Source organism: Ambystoma mexicanum, chromosome 8 (assembly GCF_040938575.1).
Source record: "Ambystoma mexicanum isolate Mex_15411 chromosome 8, UKY_AmexF1_1, whole genome shotgun sequence".
Lineage (NCBI taxonomy): Eukaryota > Metazoa > Chordata > Amphibia > Caudata > Ambystomatidae > Ambystoma > Ambystoma mexicanum.
Window position 1 is genome coordinate 1,125,267,399 of NC_090929.1, and position 23,659 is coordinate 1,125,291,057.

At 45.7% G+C, this 23,659-nt stretch overlaps 1 protein-coding gene across 4 annotated transcripts in view; it reads right to left on the reverse strand.

Annotated features, from left to right (window-relative positions):
• WDFY4 (WDFY family member 4) overlaps window positions 1-23,659 on the reverse strand; it is a 1,820,746-nt gene that overhangs the window by 1,079,396 nt on the left and 717,691 nt on the right. For all 4 annotated transcript variants that reach the window (XM_069611160.1, XM_069611162.1, XM_069611161.1 and 1 more), the window contains one exon: window positions 12,999-13,189. In XM_069611160.1, coding sequence (XP_069467261.1) covers window positions 12,999-13,189 — 191 coding nt within the window. The remainder of the gene's footprint in view (window positions 1-12,998; window positions 13,190-23,659) is intronic.

Consider the following 23,659-nt stretch of genomic DNA (forward strand, 5'->3'; position numbering starts at 1 on the left):
AATACAAGTACGCCCCATAGAAAAGCGTCCCTCCCAAATGGAAACAACAGAAGTGATAAAAGGAGATCGGATTTGTATTCTAATACGAATGAAGCACCAAAAATAAACAACTCAACGGCCTGCTCTGCAGCGCCGCGGGATAGCGATTCAGACATCAAGTCCAATAACAAGGCATACTTAGCAACAGCGGCAGGAATTCAAATCCACAATAATGTCCTTGCCGCGTCGTCCATTGCTATGTTGCCATTTATGAAGCTTTATGAGTCAATAAATGACTCAGTAATGGATCACACCTCACTGTTGACAACAATAAACAACAGGATTATAACTATGGAAACCCTGATGCAGAATATCACACAAAGACTTGAGTATGAGGCCGAAACCTCCAGTTATTGAATGTACCAAATGAATGCGTCATAACAGAACAAACCCGCCATACTCAGTGATCTGCCCGACACACGGTGACACCGCAAAGGCTAACAGACCGTGGGCAATGACTCCAATAAACGATGTAAACGCTACCTGCAAAAATTCTCAAGTGACCAAGACAGACCCAAGGCAATCCGGGCCCATCCTCATTTCACCGGTTAGAAATGCTCAGAATTTAGCACCGACAAAGAGAGTGACCAAGACACCTAATGAGTCTGGTCCACAGATATCGACTGTGAAGGCACCGGTGACATCCATGACACCTGAAATGCCATCTAATGACACGAGTGATGCCTCAGAGATAGTGAAATCAGTTGAAATCTCAGAAGTGAATATGGGACCAAATCAAATCTCCTCTGGCCCCGGCACCCACAATATAACCTGAAAACCATTGTTTGGTATATTTAAAGGAGTAGCAAAAACATTAAAAGCGCTGGTAAAGTGCAAACAACAACCACAGGAAAAACTGAAAGTTCAAGTGCGTAAATCCAGGTTCGAACCAATGGCGAAGAGACCACGAACAAACAAGGCAAAGAAATTCATAAGAAACCTCACGACTCCGCCTCGAATTGAACTATTCGAACCAGTTGGGCGAGAGGGAAAAAGGCTCATGGAAAAGTGAAAGGAAAATGTGCAGAAAACTGAGATTCCTAAATGCACAAAAAGAAACAGAGAAGACTCACAGGAAGCCGAGGACTCAATTTCGGAAGCATCCATTGATCCCTGTGAATTCTCAACGCACTCAATTGACAACGATGAAGAGGTATCCACGACGATGATTGAAGAGAAATGAACCTCCCTAGGCATCATTGATAAGCAGACTCAATCCAGGCTCACTAAAGTGATGAAAAATGTGGTGTCAAATAGTTTGGTTTTGAAACATCAAATTCCCACGAATCTTATACACCTTGAGAATGTCAGTCAGGACAAACGATCCATTTCCCCCAAAGTCCACACAGTCAACAAACTACAGAGTCTCCCCTTGAATTTGAATCTGAAACAAACAATGGCCCAAAAGATAAAATACGAACGTCAGCACAAAGATTCAAAGCACCGAGTAATGGACTCACAAAAAGGTTGCACATGGAAACTACAACTTGAAAACATTTTAAACGAAAAAAATGAAGTGAACTTAAATCGTCAAAAACACGTACGATAAGATCAGATGACATTGCACTGGTTGAATACATGTCAGAAGATCGATTAGGTTGGGTAACCCTACATATCAAATATAAGCTCATAGCAAAGCAATTACTTGATGCTAAGGATGATCTGATGTTTTTGGCTTTGACTTACAGCTTTTCGAACACAGTACAATGATTCAGAAACCGCCAAAAACTCCTCACACTGCTCAAACGACCAATGAACAAAGAAGAGAAGACATGCAAGACCAATTAAAGTCTACCTTTCCATCATGAGTAAACGAAAGTACATGCACATCATGGAAATCACATCAACGTAAAAAGAGTGACTACTAGGATAAGAGTGATGAAAATGTTTCCACCTATCAACTAGCCTCGTGGAACACTAGGGGCTTTGCTCATCTATTCCAGGAAAAATGGCAATAACTAGACCAATGCTCCATACTCGGTTTTCAGGAAACCTGGATGCGCGAGATGCCAGTAAGCGATGGATACACAATCTTTTTAAATGCAGCATGAAAAAATGTGTTTGGCAGCCCCTTTTCTGGCTTGATTACTATGATCAAAAACAATTTAAATTGGATTGTAGTAAAATCTGAAAATCCCAACATGTTTACTCAAGCAACCACTCTACAATGCTCAGCGACTTATGATGCTTCAAAGCGTCATTTATTGATAATTAATACTTACTGGAATCCAGTTATGATTGCACAAACAAAATTCATCTCGACAGTAACATCCTTGATTGATGATTGCTTATTATCATTTGATGATCCGACGATCATAGTGTGTGGTGTCTTAAATTATTCCTGGTTTAACGAGCAAAAAGCGAATAGCTCAAATGGACCAACACATCCATTCGACAGAGGCGATCGATGGATGAACGAGCTTGCGATGAGAGACTGCTCAATGTTAAATGGATGCACCAGAGTAGACGTCCCTGCCTCACACACATGGCATCGTGGTACCAGCAACAAGACCCTTGACTACATCTGGGCCTCAAGAAATCTAAAAAGTAAAATTATAAATTTAACAATAATGAAGACCACATAAAGCGATCACGATACACTGTTGTTGACTTGGCAGTGGACATCGAACATCGTCCCCAAAAAATATAGTGGAAACATAACCACAAACAGTTCTGCAACCAGGATAAGAATAAATGCAAACCAACTAGACACCTTAACAACAAAATATGCTGCAGCAAACTGATCAGCGGCTATGATTAATAATAGCCCACTGCTGATGCAGTTTAAAGTCGGAAAAACGATCCATAAGAGAGAAAATATTTCCAACAAACACCCCTTTAGTGCGGTCGTAAGTCAAGCAAAGAAGGCACTGCAAAGTGATTTGAGACAGTTAAAAAGAAGTCAAGTTGAAAACTGCACTATCCTAGTGAAAAAACAGCGCCTTCGCTATCGAAATTGGATGAAGTCATTTAACACTATGCAAGACCAGGAGCAAGCGGAGAAGTTGCTACAGCTCAACACACAAAAGGATAGCAGACTTTTATGGGAAATTATCAACACAGGCACAGTAAAATCAGCCTATAAAATGGCAAATGGGGTAAATGGTGCAAGGTGGGTCGCACTCTATACAGCCGTATTTGACACACCGAGCGACATCAACGAAATGCCCGATTTATCATCAAATGCAAAGTCGAACATTATTGAATCCCACGAAGATACAGAATGGGCAATCCAAAAATTAAACAACTCTAGAGCAGCCGGCCCTGATGGCATCTCTAATGTGATGCTTAAAGCAAACAGCTCGCTATGAGCAAGGTTCGTCGCAGCCCTATTCGGAAAGATTGCAGTGACTAAGATTCTACCTGATTCCTGGAGAAGAGCAATTGTAGTAACTGTATTCAAGAAAGGCGATCGCAATGATCCTACAAACTATCGTCCCATCGACCTTCTTGATACTATAGGAAAGTTATTTGCTTCATTCCTTCAAAGAAAACTTGCAGACTGGGCTGAACAAGCAGCTGTGATTGATATTCATCAAACGGGCTTCACTAAAGGAGTAGGAGTCGAGTTAAATTTGATCCTTCTCAACTCAATCAAACTTGAAACCATGATTGCACATTTATGCAACTGTAACCTTCCTGTAACTGTAACGTAACTCTGCTTAACTGCTCCCCTGTAACCAGCTCTACCTTACGCGCCCTTATGCCCCCGGGCCTGGCTGCGCTTTATAAATAAAACAAATACAAATACAAATAAGAGCGACAAAAAATGATTCCACGCTTTTATAGACCTAAAACAGGCCTTTGACACTATAAATCGACAGAAATTGTGGTCAAAATTACACTGGTGGGCCTGCCCATTGGAGCTGTTACAGCCGATAATAGCATTATACTCAAACACTTCATTCCTTGTACGACTGAACGCACAAGGTGATCTATCCGATGAAATCCAGACAAAGAGGGGGATCAAGCAAGGCTACCCCTTAGCAGCACTATTGTTCAAACTTTTTATATCTGACCTCCCAACTGACCTAAACCAACTGAGGACGTTTCCCCCAAAGATAAATGGACAGCACTTCAGCTGGGTCATTTACGCCGATGATATTGGGCCTCATTACGAGTCCGGCGGTAACCGAGCCGGAAAAACAGGCAGGTTACCGCCGGACTCGTATTACAATTCTGCCTCCGTGATTCCCGGAATTACCGGGGCATTACGACCCCGGTGACCCGGGAATTCTGGAGGCTGAATTGTGTAAATCCCCATTCCCATGGAGTCCCATAGGACTCCATGGGGATGGGCACGTGGAAACACCGGCACCATGCTGTAATGGTGCCGGTGTTTCCACGTCCGCCTGCAGGCGGGTGGTGTTAAACCTGCCAGGTCAGACCTGGCGGGTGTGACACCTCCCGCCTGCAGAACTCCAGATCAGCCGGTCCGGAAACAACAGTGGCGGCGGGTTTACCGCCACCGTTATTTTCAGACTGGCTGACTCGTAATGAGGCCCATTGTCTTGTTAGATACCACACAAATTGGACTGCAAAGATCACTCACTGGCCTACAAAGATATTGTGATAAAAACGATTTAATAATTAACATGAAGAAATCCAAAACAATGTCTTTTGGTCCAAGATGCAATCGGCGTGATAAAAATTTCACTTGGAGTATAAAAAAGCAAACACTAGACTGAACCACCTGCATACGTTACTTAGGAGTACTATTTAATACCTCAATACGAGAATGGAAAGGGATACAGGACCTAAATGCACGAATGCAGATGTTTGCCTTACAAGGACAGAAATTACATGCCGCACATGGCAAATTCACATTAAAACCAGGTTTTATTATTCTATCTACAAAAAGTAATGCCCGCAATATCGTTTGGTAGTGAAGCCGGATGGAACATCTCAGCTGAAACCTGGTTTAAACTCGAAGGGAAGTTCTGGCGCAAGGTCCTCAGACTCCCACAGAACCTTTCAATAGCCGTCATTCAATATGAACTAGGCATAGACTCCCTATACAGTACAATCTTGTGGAAGTCTATCTCTGCCTGACAAAAAATGAGAATGGTTCCAGGTGCTGGGCCATATGAAATCCTAAATAAACGAACCAATGATCCATCAGTTGATCTTATAAGCAAATGGGAAACAAAACTTCAATGTATAATGCACGAGGCAGGATTGGCTGCCGAGCTAGTTCTAAAAATGCCTAGAATAACCAAAAAAAGGCTGAGACGTTGGAATTGGATCCTAAACAATGATAAGTGCAAAAAACTAGCATCAACTTTAGACTTCGGAACAGCCCTGCATGAACTTGATGTAACTCCTAAGTACCCATCTAAATTTCCTTCTCGCTATCATCGTGATCAATTTATGAGATTGCACTTCAACCTATATAAGACAAAAGAAATATTGATGTTGAAGCATGATCCAAAAACCACTGATAATCAATGCAGACACTGTAAGAAAGCTGTAGAATCAGTAAAACATCTGATAATTGTGTGTGTCGAGATCTCTGCCCAGAGGTCGCTACATCTTTCAGATTCTGTGCCGAAAAACGATAACATAGATGAATGGTGGAGCTACATAATCTCCGGAATAAACACGCATCTAACTTGTGCACTAATCAACTTCATGGACTCTATACTGTCAGAGAAGAACTACATTTCTACTTGAATTGAAATTAATAGATCTGTTATCATAAGAGACTGAAGATCGATGTGTTAAATCATGTAATGAAATAATGTAATGAAAAGCTTGTCTTTCTTGTACTAAACTGATATTACAATAAAAAAATGTTTGTTTTTTTAAATTGTCTAAGCACAGGGCACATGTGAGCCCGCAGGGGAGGACGAAGCACTGCTCTAGCTGCAGCATTTTGGAGCAGTTGAAGCCTATTTATGAGATAAATAGGTTGGCCAAAATAAAGGGAATTGCAGTAGTCGACTGCACTGACCAGTGCAGCGACAACAGGGGCATGAAATTGGGCAGGAATGAAAGTAAGAACCTTCCTCAGCACACAAAGCTTAAAATGGCCAGATTTGCCAACAGACGCAACCTGATCGGCCATAGACAGAGAAGAGGATAACTTAACCCATAGATTTTTCACAGTAGTGGATGGAAGAGGGAACGGGCCAAGAGAAGTGGCCCAAAAGTCAGGAGTTCAAAAGGAAAGGGGACAGGTGGTGCCCACTACCAGGACTTCTGTCTTATTCCCGTTCAGTTTGAGTGAATTCAGCACCATCTAGGCTCCCAAATCCTCAAGACAACTCCTCAGCCGAGATGCAGTGTGAAGGCGAGTGAGGTCCAAACGAACCAGCAACTGGGTGTCAACGGCGTAGGAGTAATATCTAAATCCGTGAGACCGGATAAGAAAAAGGAGACATCTAATATATATGTTAAATAGTATAGGTGAGAGTGCAGATCCTTGAGGGACCCCACAAGCAAGCCTTCCCGGTTCAGAGCAGAAAGGGGGAGGGAGACCGATTGAGAGCGGTCGGCCAAAAAGGCTGAGAACCAGTTTAAGACTTTGTCGGATATCCCAGCATCCAATGGCCGGGAGATAAGTATGGTGTGGTCAACCGTGTAGAACGCCGCAGATAGATCCAACTGCAGTACCGCTCCCACTCCGCCCAGGTCAACCAGGCGCGCAAGGTCATCTAAAACAGAATTTAAAACCGACTCTGTGTCCCTTCCTCGGCGAAACCCTGATTGAAAGATGTCAAAACAACCTGAGGATTCCAAAAAGGAAGACAGCAGTGGGGAGACAAGGGCCTCCATCACCTTCATTAAAACAGGAAGCAAAGAGATGGGGCAGAAGTTTTCGAGCATCCCAGGGTCCAACAAGGGTTTTTTGAGCAGCAGTATTACCAGAGCATGTTTCAGTGGGCTGGGAATAGATCCCTAAAGAAATGAGGCATTAACTGCTGTAGTAATATGAGAGATCACTTTGCCTGAGATCCTGAGATGTCTTTAAGCAAAGTGAGAGGAATAAGTTCAGCCGGAGAGAGTGATTTAAGGCGCTGAATAGCCCCCAGAATGACAGATTCACAAAACACGGGGAAGGAGGACCAGGTGGGCCTGTGCAGAGAAAATACAAATGGGGTCAGGGATGGTAGGGCTAGACTGGCCGTCACTCTAATACCACTGCAAATAGTTTTGATCTGGGTCTGAAAGAAAGATGACAGAGTCGCAGAGGGCATTACATGGTGTAATAGCAGAGCCAATTGTACTAGGGGTGGACAAGGATTTAACAAGTTCAAATAATGCCTTAGTCTTATTAACTGCAAGTTGCACCTTTTTGCCAAAGAAAGACTTTTTGGCAACGCTGATAGCTTTTTGATATGCAGACAAAGTGATGCGAAATGCACGTTTACCAGTAATAGAATAACCCACACACCATTTCCTCTCTGCTTGTCTGCAGCAGAGTTTCAGAGCTCTTAGATCATCAGAAAACCATGGCTCTGAAGTGTGGTTCCTTATTTTACAGAGCCTAGGTGGAGCCAACAGATCGGACACTGCTGAGAAAGACTGTCCCAGAGAGCTAAGTGAGCAGGGGCTGTGAAGGGACAATTGAGCCTGGAGAGAAGCAGCCAATTCAAAGTTATTCACTTTGCGCCAGTTGCGCTTAAAAATAGCAGGTTTAATAGGATAAGGCTTGGGGTCCTGTAACCGGGTGGAGAATGAAATTAAGAAGTGGTCAGACAAAAAGAGAGGAGAAAGAGAGGAGACCAAGATGTCAGAACAAGGAGCAAAGATAAAGTCTAAAATGTTACCCAATTGGTGGGTGGGTTCCAGGATCAGCTGAGGTAGTCCAAGATCCACCATTAAAGAAAGAAAACGGAAGACTTGGCTAGAAGAAGAGGTAGTGACCGGAAGATTGAAATCTCTAATAACCCACACATTAGGATACTTGGTCTGGATCTCAGAGACCAACTCAGGGAAATTACTGCAGAACACAGCATCCGTACCGGGGACGGTACACCAATAGGATAGTTAGCGTGGCTAAGGGAAATACAGAGATCCGGGTAAAACAGCACTCCATTTTAAGTGAATAGATAGGCACCATACATACATGTTTTTAGCATGGGATAAGGCAGGACTCTCGAGCACAGCACACTTCTGCGCTTCTCCAGCACAAGATTACAGTTTGTTTTCAAAATGTCAGGGCCTTCTGTGGCCAAGTCTCTTTTACACCAAGTCTCTTGCCACAGAGGGCCTTATGTGCTATAAACAACAAACCAAAAATTCCTTTCAGTAATCTTCCTGTCAGGTGACTTCCTCAACCGGGCTCCAATCCTTTTTGTAACGTTGGCCTCCCTCAGTCAGGTTCACATTTGCCAGTTCACTTGTTCCTAATACCTTGCGGGATTCACTTCCCTTAGCTTTTTCTAGCCCCCAGTCAAGCGTTCTCTTAAACCCCCAGTCAGGCTTTCTCTTAAGCCCCCCAGTCAGGCTTCACGCATTTACTGTTCATACTGCGTTTCCCTCAGCCGCCACACATGCCTGTTTCATAATGTCAAATATTTTGTAATGGGTTAAGGACTTTCGATTGTACAAGGGATTTTGGCTCAACCCTTGTATGACCACCTTAACATTTTATGCTGACCTTTCCTACGGTCTCTTGGTACTATAATGTTTACAAGAAAAGGGGATCAGCCAGAATCTTTTGAATGGACGCCCACGTGGCGCCGGACCACTCTGCAGCTGGTCTTTCTCTGAGCTTTAGAAGTTCATTAGCAAACAAGTTCTTTGTTCCTAACATGTTGTTGTTTGCAACCTTTGCTCAACACTGTCCGGTTTACTATCGGTTTTCCCTTTGACTCACCGGCTGTGCTGAACTCCATGTCGTTTCTTGTCTTTGGAGTCAAGTACGGTACCATGTTAGCAAGCGAATCTCCCCGCCTTGGTTATCATTGCAGCAGGGTCCTGTGCACCGTTGACATCTGTTACACCTCACGTCAGCTGTAGTTCCGGGTCTTATGATTCCTTTCACGGAGGCTTTGCGGGTCTGGGTCAAAAAGGGCAAGGGTACTTCCCTGCTTGTTGTCCTTTCCGGTCTCGCTGCCTTTCTTCTCCGTTTAAACTGCCATCCTGGAACAGCTGCTTCTCATGCGGTTGTCCTTGCTCAAAGTGTACTCTTGTGCTGCGCCTTTTATCCCTGTGGGGAATGGAAAGGGCAGTCAGGTGTGTGTAGTTATTTTCAATTGCCTGACTCTGCCTGACCCTTGTGCTGGGACAAGTCAGGTAAACGGCTCTGGTGTTAGTCCATTGTCTTTCACGTTGTAAGAAAATGTTTGTGTCGAAAAAAGGGGGTTAGAGCTTCTAAGTATCCTACGGGGTAGGATGGGGAAAAGGTATTATAAGGTAGGGGGTACCGTGTCTCACCCGTCAATGTCCCACTTCCACTCCCAAAAGACACCCATCGAGATGATCCTCCCCCACTGGTCCACCCCAGGAACTGGATCCAATAGCGATGGTGTGGCCACCTCGATGACAGATCTCCGGGGACTAGCGGATGAGACACCGTCAGGTTTCTCATACAGGATATTCAGGCCGTTGGCCTCCCTTCCACACCTTTTCAGCACGGGACAAGGCGGCACACTCGAGTTGAGCACAGTCTCTGGCTTCTCTAGCTCAACGGTACAGTTCAAACATTAGCATCAGGGCCTTCCATGCCCAAGTCTCGTTGCCTTAAAAGTCTCTTCTTTCAGAGGACCTGATGTGACAAAAAAACAATACGTTATGTTCCTGTTAGGATTTCACACGTACTCAGTTTCTCAGGTGATTCTCTATTCACCTCGGATCACCCTCAGCCGGGCTCAGATCCCCTTTAACACAATGCTCGTAGGATTTTCATATATCCAATTTTCGGGTGATTCACGGTTCACCCCGGATCCCCCTCAACCGGGCTAAGATCTGTTTTAACACAATGTTCAATCAGTCTCCTTCCACCAGGCTCAGACCAATTTAATTCAGTCTAACACAAACTTGCTTTAACCCAAGCTTTCAATTGATATCCCTCGTTTGGGCTCGGACCAACTTTACTTACTTTGTCATCAACTTTCTTGGTAGTGTCAACATCGAAGACTTTCGATTCTGCACAGGATTTTGCTTGACCGGCCGCAGGACCACTTCGATGCACAGTTCTTTGCCACTCTTTCACCTTTATCAACTCTCAGTTGGATTCCTTACAGAGACCTTCGAATGAGCATGCATGGACCACTCTGTCAAAGGTATTGTATCTTGGTTTCAAAGTTCAATCACTCATCCGTTGTTCAATTTTACTCGTGTTGGTTATCACATGCATTTCATACACTGTTCGCTTCAGCGCTCACCATACAATGTTGCCGCCTACAACCTTGGCTTCATCACAGACCGGTCTGCTAACGGTCTCCACAACTCACCAGCTGTGTTGATTCCACTGGTGCTGCTTTGTTGTAGGAGCAAAGGACAGTACCACGACAGCAGGTGATTCTCCCTGCCTTGATTATCGACACAGGAGGGCCCTGTGTACCTTTGACACACACTGCAGTATTCTTCAGCCTGCTTTCCTGGTCTTACGCTTTCTATTCTCCAGGTTTTGTGAAAGTAATGGTTCCTTGTCTAAAAGGTCAACGGCACTCCTTGCGATCCCCTTTCATTTCGCCGTCTTTCTCCTCATGGTAAACTGGCATCTTGGAACTGCTGTTTCCTTGTGTGCCCAGCCTCGCTCAGAGTGTTCTATCGTGCTCCACCTTTTATTTGCGTGGGGAAGTGTAATGGAAGTCAGGCGTGCGTGATGGTCAGTAATTGCCTCACCCTGTCTGACCATTGTATAGGGACATGTCACGTAGAGGGCTCGGGTGTTAGTCCGTTTTCTCTCATAACAAGCTGTCTGTGAGAATGTGCCCCTGTTGTGAAAGGAGGGTGGGGGGGTTGATTTCCTAAGTGTCCTACATGGTAAGATGGGGTTAAGGTGTTACAGGGAATACGATTCTGCATCTCGCCATCCGGTGTCCCATTCTCATTCTCCCAAGACTCCACACCCAGGTGCTCCTCCCGCACTGGCCCACCCTGTTAGAAACCTGAAGGTGTCTCACCTGCTAGTCCCCGAATATCTGTCATCCAGGTGGCCAGGATACGGCCTTCAATATTGGATCTAGTTCCTGGGGGTGGACCAGTGGAAGTGTGACACATCGACGGGCGAGATGCAGTACCCCCTTCCTTTTTACCCCTTTTCCCTATCCTACCCCATAGGATACTTATAAGCTCTACCCCCCCCTTTTCCAACACAAATACTTTCCTACATCATAAAAGACAACAGACTTACGCCAGAGCCGTTTACCTGACATGTCCCAACACAAGGGTCAGGCAGAGTCAGGCAATTGACAATAACTACGTACACCTAACTGCCTTTTCCCTTTCCCACAGGGATAAAAGGCGGAGCATCAGAGCACACTTTGAGCACGGCTGAATGCACGGGGAAATAGCTACACCGGATTGACAGTTCAAACGGAGGAGGAAAGCGGCGAGACCTGGAGGGACGTCGAGGGGGGAACTGCCCTTGCCCTTTTCAACTCAGACCTGCAAAGTCTCCAAAAGCGAAATCATAAGACAGGAAAGTCCAGCTGGCATGTGGTGTGACAGGTGTGAACGGCACACAAGGCCCTCCCGCGCTGATATCCAATGGGGGAAGAAGCGCTTTTCACTGTGGTGCAATCCTTGACTCCCGAAACAAGAAACTGCAACAGTTCAGCACAGCCGGTGAGTCGGAGAAGCCAGATATTAAAACCAAACTGTGCTGGGCCCAAGGTTGCAGGTGGCAACCTTGTTGAACAAAGAACTTGTGTAATTAAACTTTAAAGACGCCCTAGTAGAAGGTTCAGAAGCAGAGTGGTCAGGTGTCGCAGGGCACTCATTCGAAGGACTCTGACTGAAGCCTTTGTGGGTTGTGTTGTTTATTGAAACTACAAGAACTAAGAGACCTTAGGAGAGGCCAGCGTGAAGTGTCAAAGTGGTCCTACGAGGGTCGAGCAAAAACCCTTGTGCACTCGAAAGTCTTTGACACATTTGAGAAAACTGATTGAACTCTGAAACTGGCAAATGTGAACCCGACAGAGGGTTGTGCCTGCGAATTGAGGGTAAAGAGGGAAATACCCATGAACATTGTGACAAGTGTGAACCCAGCTGAGGGATGTCCACAATGCATAGTTTTATAAAAGGAATTGAATGATACGTTTTGAGAGAAAGGCTGTAGTGAACCCGATTGAGGGAGGCTAACATTGTAAGAAGGATCAGAGCCCAGCTGAGGGGATACAAAGGGGCGAAGAGCAATTGCCCAACATGAAAGATTTGAAAGGAACTTTTGTTTGTTTATTTTTTATTGTTTATGGTCCATCAGGCCTTCTAAGGGAATAGACTTGGCCCCAGAAGCTCCTGGCATCATTGAGAGGAACTGTAACTGGTGCTGTCGAGGCCCAGGAGTGTGCTGTGCTCAAAGGTTCTGCCTTGTCCCGTGCAAATAAATGTGGGAAAGGGAGACCCTAGCCCTACCATCCTGATTTATCATTTGGTCAACACTTCTTTCTTTTCTTGTGAACATAATCCCACACAACTTTGTAACTTAGTTGTAAGGATTGGCAATAGGTTTTCTTTAGTATAGGCCCTTTTTATTTGACAAGACACCACTAGGACTGCCTTATTTTTTGATGGTTGTAGCTTGCTCCTATCTTTTAGATTTAGATTAGGCATTGTTCTCACCCATTATGCAGTTTAATAAACACCCTTGAACTGTGATCACTTGTGTCTGTTTTTACTGTTGCCACCATGAGTTCCTTACAACCCCCAGGAACTGAATCCAAAAGCGATGGCCGTGTTCTGACCACCTGGATGACAGATCGCTGGACTAGCGGGTGAGACACCATCAGGATCACATCCAGTAGGAAGGAAAAACAAACACAGTCAAGCACACTGCTGAGTACCTGATATCCAGCCATGTGATTCATCAGCTGTCTACTCATGACGCTGCTGCCCAGGACAGAGAGTAGGACCTTCACTGCCGCATAGAGGGCATGATCATCACGCGCCATAGCAATGAGACCCAACAGCATGGCCGGCCCACCAACAAAGTTTAAAGTGCTGGCAGCAGGGCTGGAATGGAAGACTCGCAAGCCTGGAAGAGAAGGAGAGCAAAGATGAACAAGACTGGGAGTCAGGTCCCTGAATGAACAAAATGTGTGCCACAGTGCTGGATGAGCAGCGTGAAGAGAGGTGTCAGAGATTAACCATGGAAAAAGCAAGCACATGGTGGGAGTGGGATGGGGATAAGTTGGGAAGTTTGAATGGAGCAGATTTAAAGGTCAAAGGACGAGATGGGAACAAGGGAGGTGAGGAATAAGCAATAAATAAGAAAGAGGAAGGAGGCAGCAGCTAGAATGGGAGTGACGCTGGAGAGAGGGAAAAGTGAGACTGGTGGATGAATCAAGGGGGAAATAAGTCTAAACAACATAATCTTGCACACAAAAAATTAAACAATGTAACAAAGCACATTCTTCTGGCATCCTGTAAGCTTTAAATACAACATGTTTGCATATTGTCTTCTGAATTGCTCCCAAGTGTTGGGTAACGTATGACCAGCAGTAGGAGATTGCACAGTTCATTATGGAAGCAGCTCGGACAGGAGTCAAAAACCTACAAGATAACATGACGTAAATGCAGAAGAGTTGCTTGGACACAGAAAGTCCCACCCAGTGCTTAGAATATTAAGATGACATCTATCAAAGGTGCACGTGGCCTGAATAATGTAATCCCAAGGTATGAATAAGAGACCTGGGATACAAATAAGACAATTAAGTGACTGTACATTGACCTCATACTATATAGCACTTTGTGAGATTACTAAGCTACCGTTGAGCAAACAATGACCCATAGCCACATAAGATACTTGGGGACTAAAAGAGATATGCAGGTACCAAAGAAGACACTGGCGGCTAAACATGACACCCAAGGAGTAAAGGAGGAGTCTGGACACTAGATAAAACGTGCAGCGACTAAAATTTGACATTTTCTTGACTAATTGAGAAAGACACTCAAGATATTTCAATAGTGAGAAAATGAGATATCACGTGTCTAAACTAGAAATTGGAAGGAACTATCCAATGCACAAAAACAAAACATCTAGGACGAAACATTCAGTGGGGTATTAAAAGGAGACGCCTGCTGCCTATATTAAGGTTAAACAAGACTACATGAAGGCAGACTTGAGACACTCAACAAAGTCATTATGAGCAAACACAACAGGGCACCCAGAGACAGTGCAAAATGTGTAAACCCATCTTTTGATACATGTAAATCCATTCCGTTCCGAGTCGGTGTGTACGTTTCACACTCAGAGGATACACTTAGGAAAGACTATCCATATAAAATGCTATACACCTTATGTAGACTCTTCCAAGAAGCCTCTCTACGAATGCAAGAGCTCATGGACTAAAAAAAGAAAACATGTACTAAAACTAGAGCACATGTCGATCAAGATGTCACAAACTTCAACAAGAATGATAAGGTAGCTGAATACAGAAGTCCACGATTGTAACAAGAACACACACTCTACAACAAGAATACAGAAACACAGGGTCTGCAACCGGAACAGAGAACCGCATGAGCTGCAACAAAAACACATGAACAGCAACAAGAACACATTAGCAGTAACATGAACCCATGGGCCGTAACTTAACATATGGGCTGCACCAAAACACATAGGCTGCAACAAGAACCCATGGACTGAAACAGGAACGCATGGGCTGCAACAAGAACCATGGGCTGCAACAAACACACATGGGCTGAAACAGAAACACATGAACAACAAGAACACACAGTCTACAACAAGAACACAGCAACACAGGTCTGCAACAGAAACACAGCACCACATGGGCTGCAATAAGAACACACACATGAACAGCAACACGAACATATTAGCAGCAACATGAACAAATGGGCTTCAACAAAACACATGGGTAGCAACAAGAATCCATGGGCTGAAACAGGAACGCATGGACTGAAACAGGAACTGCTGGCCTGCTACAAAACACATAGGCTGCAACAAGAACCCCAGGGCTGCAACAAAACCCATGGGGTGAAACAAATGCACATAGGCTAAAACATGAACGCATGGGCTGATACAAAAACACATGGGCAACCACATAAACACGACAACACATGGGCAGCAACGAGAAACCATTAGCAGCAACAAGAACCCATGCACAGAAACAAGAACACATGGGCCGCAACAAATACATATGGGCTCAAACAAGAGCATATGGGCTGAAAGAAGAGCACATGGGCTGAAACAGGAAAAAATAGGTTTCAGAAAAGAGGTATTAGCCCATTTGTTCGAACATTTTTGATCAAATCAACCATCTGATCTTATTTCACATGTTTGATTTGACCATGTGTGCACTTTGCCATCATACTTTTGAAAATACCGAACATGGAGAGCAGGAGTTGCGGGGGTGTCCCCGCTCCCCATGCCCTGTATTTTTGGGTTGCGTGGTGCGGGGGTGTCCCCCGGTTTCCTTGACATTGGAGGCGGAGGTCCCAAAGTACATTTAATAACGTGGACGCGAGCAGAAAAATTGCAGTCAGTTTGCTGTGAACAAAAAAATAAAATAGGAACAAACAACCCCAATCCAACAAAACACATGGGCAACAACATAAACACAACAACACATGGGCAGCAACAAGAAACCATTAGCAGCAACAAGAACCCATGCACAGAAACAAGAACAAAGGGGCCGCAACAAATACATATGGGCTCAAACAAGAGCACATGGGCTGCAACAAAAACACATGGGCTGCAACAGAAACACAACAAGAACACGGTCTGCAACAAAACATCTGGGCTGCAACAAGAACACAAGGACTACAACAGGAACCCTGGGGCACAAACAAGAACACATTAGCAGTAACAGGAACAAATAGACAGCAACAAGAACACATGGGTAGCCACAAAACACATGGGTAGCAACAAGAACACAAACTACAACAGGAATGCATGTTCTACGACAGTAACGCATGGGCTGCAACAAAAACACATGGGCTGTAAGAAAAATGCATGGGCTGAAACAAGAGCACATGTGCTGAAACAAAAGCACAAGTGATGAAGCAAGAACACATGGGCCGAGGCAAGAACACATGGGCTACGACATGCACTACAAAAAGAACACATGAGCTGAAATAAGAATAAAGGAATGAAACAAAAACGCATGGCCAAATGCAGGTAGTAATGTGGCAATAAGCCCCTCAACGGCGGGCCAATACCGCCTTGGGTAATGCCCTCGGGGCCCTTGTTAACAAGGACCCCGGGGGCATTACCGGGGGCGGTATTGGCCCGCCGTCGAGGGGCGTATTGCCATTAGTACCCCAGCCCATTAGACCGGGGTACTAATTGCATTTTTTTCTGTACTGAAACGCTGCCGTGTTTCGGAACAGAGAAAAAAAAAAGTGAAATGAAATGGTCGCCGGGAAAGGGAAAGTGTAGTCTGTTTTCCCTTTCCATGGCGGCCATCGGGAGCGGACGTACTGGGAACAGAAGTGTTCTCTCCCGAGAAAAGAAGAAAAAAGAAGGTAAGTGGTGTTGGGAGGGCGGGGAGGGGATAGTTTGCAGGGGAGTGGGGTGGAGGAAAAAAAACATACCCAAGTCCACAGTGGGGGACGAAGGCAGCCTCCAGCCATGGGGAGGCTCGGAGCGGGGATTGCCCCGTTTTGAGCCTCCTCATTGGCTATGGGGCCGCCACGCCCCCAGCCGGGATCAAACAAAGGCACATACGTGCATGGAAGGGATTCCCAGCCTAGTAATTCCCCGGCCAGGGCCAATCAAAATGCTTCTTACATTCTGGTTGACCCTTGCCGGGCACTAATGCATGCATACAATATTTGATGGATTTCAACAAGGGCTCATGGACTGAAACAGGCACTGTGGCCAGTCAGAAGAAGGACACAGACTTGTGTATTCCATTGTGGACAGGGTCAAGTCCCAAAAAATAAGTGGGGGAGCTCATTAACATACCAATTGAATGAGGTGTCCCCAGAAATTAGCATATCAAGGTGCCCTCTGAAAAAAGTGGGGGGACTTTGTCTGCCCACGTGTGCCCTCGACTTTAGCCCTGATTGTGAAAGATTTGTTTATTAAAGAAAAATGCAAAACTCCTCACTTTCCTTAAACTATGGGATTCCTCTACCTAACACAATCTAACTAGGGTCAGTCATCAGTGAGTACAAAAGGAAGGCCCGTCCTCTGTCCTAAACTAATCTAAACAGTCCCTGCCACTATCAAAACAACTAAGGCACAGGAGAATGACTCCCTTTTCAGCAAGTTCACTTTAGTAATGGATTTGCAGATAGTTCTTGGTAACTACTTTGATCAAGTTATATAATTCACGTATTGGGTTACTCAGTTTCTCAACAGTGTCCTTTACCCTTAGTTTCCCCCTCTTGAGATTTTTCTTCTCTCTTTTCTCCTTCATTACACTTGAGACTCTTTCTCTATACAATGTACACTCTTTTACTTGACGTGGCCAAGTAGGACTGTTCCCACAATGATTATCACTCTCCTCCACCACTTGGTAGTTAGTGGGACAAGAATGAGGGTTCCAGTTATAATTCTCACTTCTTTCCAACTCTTTGGTTTTACAGGGATCCTCGTTATTATTATTCCAAAAAAGATTCACATTCTCCTCCACCACTTGGGTCTAACTTGGATGAGAATGAGCGTTGCATTAATGATTCTCGTTGTTCTCTGACACTTTACTCTTACTGGGATGGGTCTGGGTGTTTCTGTAATGATTCCTGTTGTTGTGTGCCTCTTTATTCTCACTGGGACGAGTCTGAGTGTCCCAGTAATGATTATTGGTCTTACTGGGATGAATATGAATGTTCCAGTAATGGTTCTTAATTTTCTGTACTTCTTTGTCCCTATTGGGACAAGTTTGAATGCTGCAGTAATGTGTTGAGCTTTTTCCACACATTTAGTCCTACTGGGACAAATATTCGTGTTCCAGTAATGCTTCTCACTTCTCTCCATCTCTTTCGTCTTACTGGCACGAAAAGAGTGTTCCAATAATGATTCTCAAGTTTCTCCGTTATTCCATCTTTACTGAGACCAGTATGATTGTTCAAATAATGATTCTAAACTTTCTCTGATCTGTCTTTACTGAGACAAGTATGAGTGCTCTCATATAGTTCTCCACTCTTCTCTGGCAATTTGAACATTAAGTCCACAATGGGAAGAGTAAGATGCGTTTCTTCATTATACTTGATATCCCTCAAAGTTCTCCCAATTTCCCAGTTACCTTTAACTACCAGGGCTGTCACCGGTCCTGCCTTCACTTCTCTTTATGTCAGGTTGGCTTCTCGCTTCTCCTTTTACTTTGCTTCTCCATGGTACCCACTTCATACTGCAGTAGGGTAAGTGGTATTGGCATAGTTGTTGGACTTCGCAGTCCACCGTCTATCTGTCACGCCACCACCTTGGACTCGGTTGCTTGTCTCTGGCTACCGGGCTACTGCTTCCTCCGGTTCGGGTTTCACCTGTGTAGGCTGTACACAACAGCTTCCCTGCCAGCTTGGGAACAGGGGGTTCTCAGCTTCATTGTTCCTCGTACTGCTGGTTTGAAGCTCCTGGTCTTCTCTCAGTTTCTGGGCTCCTCCTTCTATATGATTTATAATGTGAATCTGGGACTTGCCCAGTGGAGCATCAGGGTCCTTCTTCTCTTTTTGGGGGAGTACTCTGTATTACTTGCATGATTAGATTGAATGATTGTACTCTGTGATGTTCCCATCATATTCTTAGGTTACAATAGCCCATAGGCTGACTCAAGGATTCTATAATTCTAACACATATGAGTGTGTTCTTCATGTTCGTTTTTGGAAGGTGTTGCAATGGATGGGTTACAAGTGGGTTGGTAAGAGTGCTCCTCATCAGAATGGGGGTCCTTGTCCCCAAGGGGGAAGTCTCTCCTGATGAGGTCCCAATTGCCCTACCCCTAGGGAGGGTATTTTGGAGCAGGCTTAACTCCCTAGCCTCACAGGGACAGGCACCCCCAGGGGAGAAGTGACTGAATCCCATGATTCATCACAGAACACACCAAGCAAAACAAGAACTCAATGACCGAAGCAAAACAAATTCAGCATTCTACAATAGCACATGATGTACAACATGAGCACACAAACACAATGACTTCAACAAGAACATATGGACTGCAACAGGAACAAATGGGCCACAACAGGAAAACATGGTCTGCAATGAGAACCCATGGGTTGCCACAAGAGCACATTGGCTACCACGGAAGCACAGGGTCTGCAGCAATGGCACATAGTGTCACGCCCCGCGGGATTCCGATGTCTCTAATGTCCCTCCCCAAACCTCCGATCCCCTTACCCCTACTCTTGCCCAACCACTTGCCCGGATCCGGGACCCACGTGTGTTCTCCGCGACCCCCCATGGGCCAGGGCGATTGTGTCAGAGGTCCGCCCGCCTCCGAGGATGCCAGTTTCATTGGCATATTCCGTGGCGGCTGCGAGATCGGCCGCACTTCCTGCTTCCGCGTCGTGTGACCGACGCGTCCCGCTCACGTGTTGCTGGAACTCGATCACGTGATGCGGGCGCTGGTCACGTGACTGGAAAACACTCGTAGCGCCACTATTTAAAATACTCGCATCACAGTGTTCAGTGCTTCACAGCTGTTTACCTTGGAGACTGTTGGGCGCTATGTCTGCTTTTGGTTTGGATCTTGGAGAAAATGACCTTGGATTGTTCATGGACTGTTTTGGATACCCCTGATTATTGACCCTTAGATTTTGGAACTCTTGCTACGAATCACGGACTGTTTTTTGGACTTCCATTTTGCTACACCCTTTGGCACTACGTTTCTTGGATTTCTTGTCCGGATTCCAACTACAGGTGGGCCCGGCTGTTAGGCAGAAACCTGTGCAGTTCCCTCTGGGACCACTGCAAAGATTTAAGAATACAGGTGTTTGGCAATACACCCACTTGGTAGCAGTCTGTACCACACAGATTCACTTGGTAGCTGTGGCTGAGCAGTCAGACTTCCCTCAAGAAGAGTTAGGCAGTATACAGAGTATTCGCAATAGGTCAAGAGAACACAATAGAACAAGTAAACACTGACCAGGACTTGGTGTAAAAGAGATATAATTATTTATTTAAAACCACATCTAGAAAAACACACAGGCACTAATAGTAAGCATTTCAAAAACACAGTCCCTAAAAGATATACACTCCCTTAAAAGAATATTAGACAAGTCTTAAGTAAAGCCCCACTTATTTTCAGACAGTGGTGAGCGCTTAACGTAGATGGCACTCTAATAATTCGTTTTAAAAAGGGAGAGAAAAGCAGAGAATAGATTGTAACAGATCCCAACGCTTTTACAAGAACATAACACAAGAGGAAGGCAAAGTAAAACCGTGAAGTTAGAGTTCAATAGGCCAAATCCACTTTAAGAGGATCAAACGAAATGTGTCCAAGGTCACACAGTTGCAGTGCATAAAAGTCTTGTAATGGTTCAAAAAGGAGTTGGACCAAAGAAAGGGACCAGTTAGAGGGTCAAGGCGGCCAGCCCAGTCCAGAAGGTTAAGGGGTTATTATTACCTTGTAGCAATCTTTAGAAAGGGAGGCTTGGCGGACACAGTACCTTAAAGTGGTGAGAACACTCCAGCGGGGGCAGTTGTTCCTGGCAGCGGATGCAAGTCGGTGCTTCGTCCGGGGGAAGAGAGGATCTCGTCGTGGAGGAAGACAGGAGTCCGCTGCACTGCCAGGGAAGAAACCACCCGCGGAGTTTCTCAGGTACAAGGAGCGGTCCGTTGATTCGCGGTTCAATTGTGAGACCCCGGTCTGGGGTGCGAAGAAAGAAGGTAAACTGGTGGTTGTGCCCACCAGTCAGGGGAAGAAGCCTCTCCAGCCGGGAGATCTTCTCTGTCGTCGGGAAGTGGCGAGTCTGTTCCGCAGGGCTCCACCGGTGGTGTCGTCATGGTAGGTCGGCTCAGCTTCTCCCTCATCGGATTCTCAGGTCCTGTGGCGACTTCTGAAGTTCCAGTCCCCAAAGCCCTGCTTTTATGCAGCATAACCCCATTCACTCAGCCTAGCTGTCAATCAAACATGCTAAGTGGTGAGCCGACCGGCTCACCACTTGGGCCAATCACACAAGAGTGCGACTTGAGTTACCAAGGTAACTCAGTCCAGGGTGCCTAAACCCCCTCCCACACCACCTGTGGTACCCAGACAGAGTGGCACCACTTTTGGAGGCTTCTGTGGAGAAGCACGCCAAAAGCAGAACAAAGGGCTCGACTTGGGTTGGAGTCACAGAAGAGAACACAAACGCCATTTTAGAATCGAGTCCTGGCAAAAAATACCAACCGGCGAATTAATATTAATTAAATAAACCGGCGGTATGTTTGAGGCTATGAGAATTAAATAATTAAAGTTGGTAGCCTCGAACAATGGGAAAATCCCATAGGAAAATATTTGCGGTCGAATATAACAAGTAGTTTCCACTGCCACCAGCCAAAACTCGATCAGGGGGGACGGAGACGTGCCCCCTCGACTAACAGACCCCGGGGCAATCGAATTGCCCCGACCAGTACGTCCACAATATGATGGTTTGTACTGGTTTCTGTTAATAATTTGGGACTAGTAAAGCCAATGGTGACTTTACATGCCCTGGGAGACAGTAGTCAGTCCCAGGGTATGGAGTCTATGGTGGGGTGTCACTATAACACCCCTGTGTTACTGCACAGAGGGTGCTGTGTAACACACATATTAAAAATACATGAGACCCTATGGAGTAAAGGACCCCATAGCCCATAAAACACATTACCAGTCAAAGGAACACCATAAATCATGTCCAAGAGTGGGAGAAAAAGAGTCTTACTCTTGGCAGGAGGAAAAAACAAACTCCAGAAATCCAGCAAAGCTGCTGGGGGACTCACTAGGTTAGGAAATTCAGCCTAAAGAGAGAATTCTCCCTAACACCGGCGCACTCGGACCTCCATATATCCTCCTGAGCTTCCACCCACTACTGGGAGCGAGACACTGGTGGGTCCCAGAACCCCTCGATAGGTTCAACTGAATCTCTACTGTCAACCCTTGGTAAAACTATTCCGTTTTCTTGTTGATTGGTTTGTGGATGTTGTTCTGGCTAACTACTTAACCGGTGTTTCTTTACAGTGGCCCAGGGGTTCCCAGAAGTCTGCATCTCCGGAAGAACATCTCCCACTTGTGGCCTCAAAGGTTGTATACAGAGTGGTTTGGACTATCTCTGTGCGACACTTGTGGACAGAGGTTTATTCTGCCTACACGACAGTCAAGACAGTCAATACAGTCGATACACAACAGACTGTGAAGCCATCCTGTCGTGTAGGCAATGGAGGGTGCTGCGGAGGAACCCTTGGCTACTATGGTTCAAGCCATAACCGTGTTACGTGCGGACATGGCCGCAGCGAACACTGCCATTCACCAACGGTTGGACTACCTCCAGAGCACGGGACATCCTCTGCCACCTGATAATGAACCCAGGGATGCACCATCTACCCCACAAGTTGCCCCGCCTTTAGCTCCAGTCCCACAGAACCAAATGCCCAAAGTACTCCCTACTCCTTTTCCCTTGGCCGCTCCAGAGAGGTATCAGGGGGACCCCAACAAGTTCAGAACCTTCATTAATCAATGCAAGCTCCATTTTGTGTGTAGACCCCAGGCCTTTCCAGACTCAACCGCAAAAGCTGCCTTTACCCTATCACATGTGCAAGGCACAGCTGCCACTTGGGCTAACCCCATCCTGGAAAATGATGATCCAGCCCTTTATGATTTCAATCTGTTGATCATGGAAATGTCACGATTATTTGATAGCCGCCACAAAGTGCAGTCCTGGGACTTGGAACCTTGGACAAGGGAGAGGGCCCTTGATTGAGTATATCACTAGATTCAATCAGCTTGCAGCAGAAACATCTTGGCCCGAAAGTAAAAAGGCTGTCATGTTTTATAGGGGTCTGTGTAACGCCATGAAGGATGCTCTTGCAGTAGTCCCCGCATTACCAACTACTTACCATGATCTGGTGGATCTATCCCTGCAGGTGGCCGCTAGGCATTCAGAACGCAGAGCCGAGGCCGGTTTTGCTCCCGTTCCATCATCGTCCACCGCCGCTACTGCCTCCAATTCCAGTCAGGAACCCATGCAGATTGGGGGAATACGTAGTCCACTTACACCCACAGAGAGAGAGCGCAGAAGGGTGGACAATGCATGCTACTACTGTGGCCTGACTGGCCACTATGTCAAAGAATGTCCCCGTCGGCCAAAGCACAAAACCCCGGGTTTTTCGGAATGCTCGACCCTATAACCGGGGACTGGGTCGGGCGAATCCTCCTACACCCCGAATCTGATACCTGCTTTTGGCCGTATTAGGCCTGTCCAAGTGCAAGCCACTCTGCAACCCACACCCAATGTTTCGCACTCAGTCACGATCATCATAGACTCCGGGGCCACGGGCAACTACATTGACATCCCACTTGCTCATACTATCAATTTGCCCCTTGTGACTAAGACTAGGCCAGAACCAGTCCAGGCGGTTGATGGTACA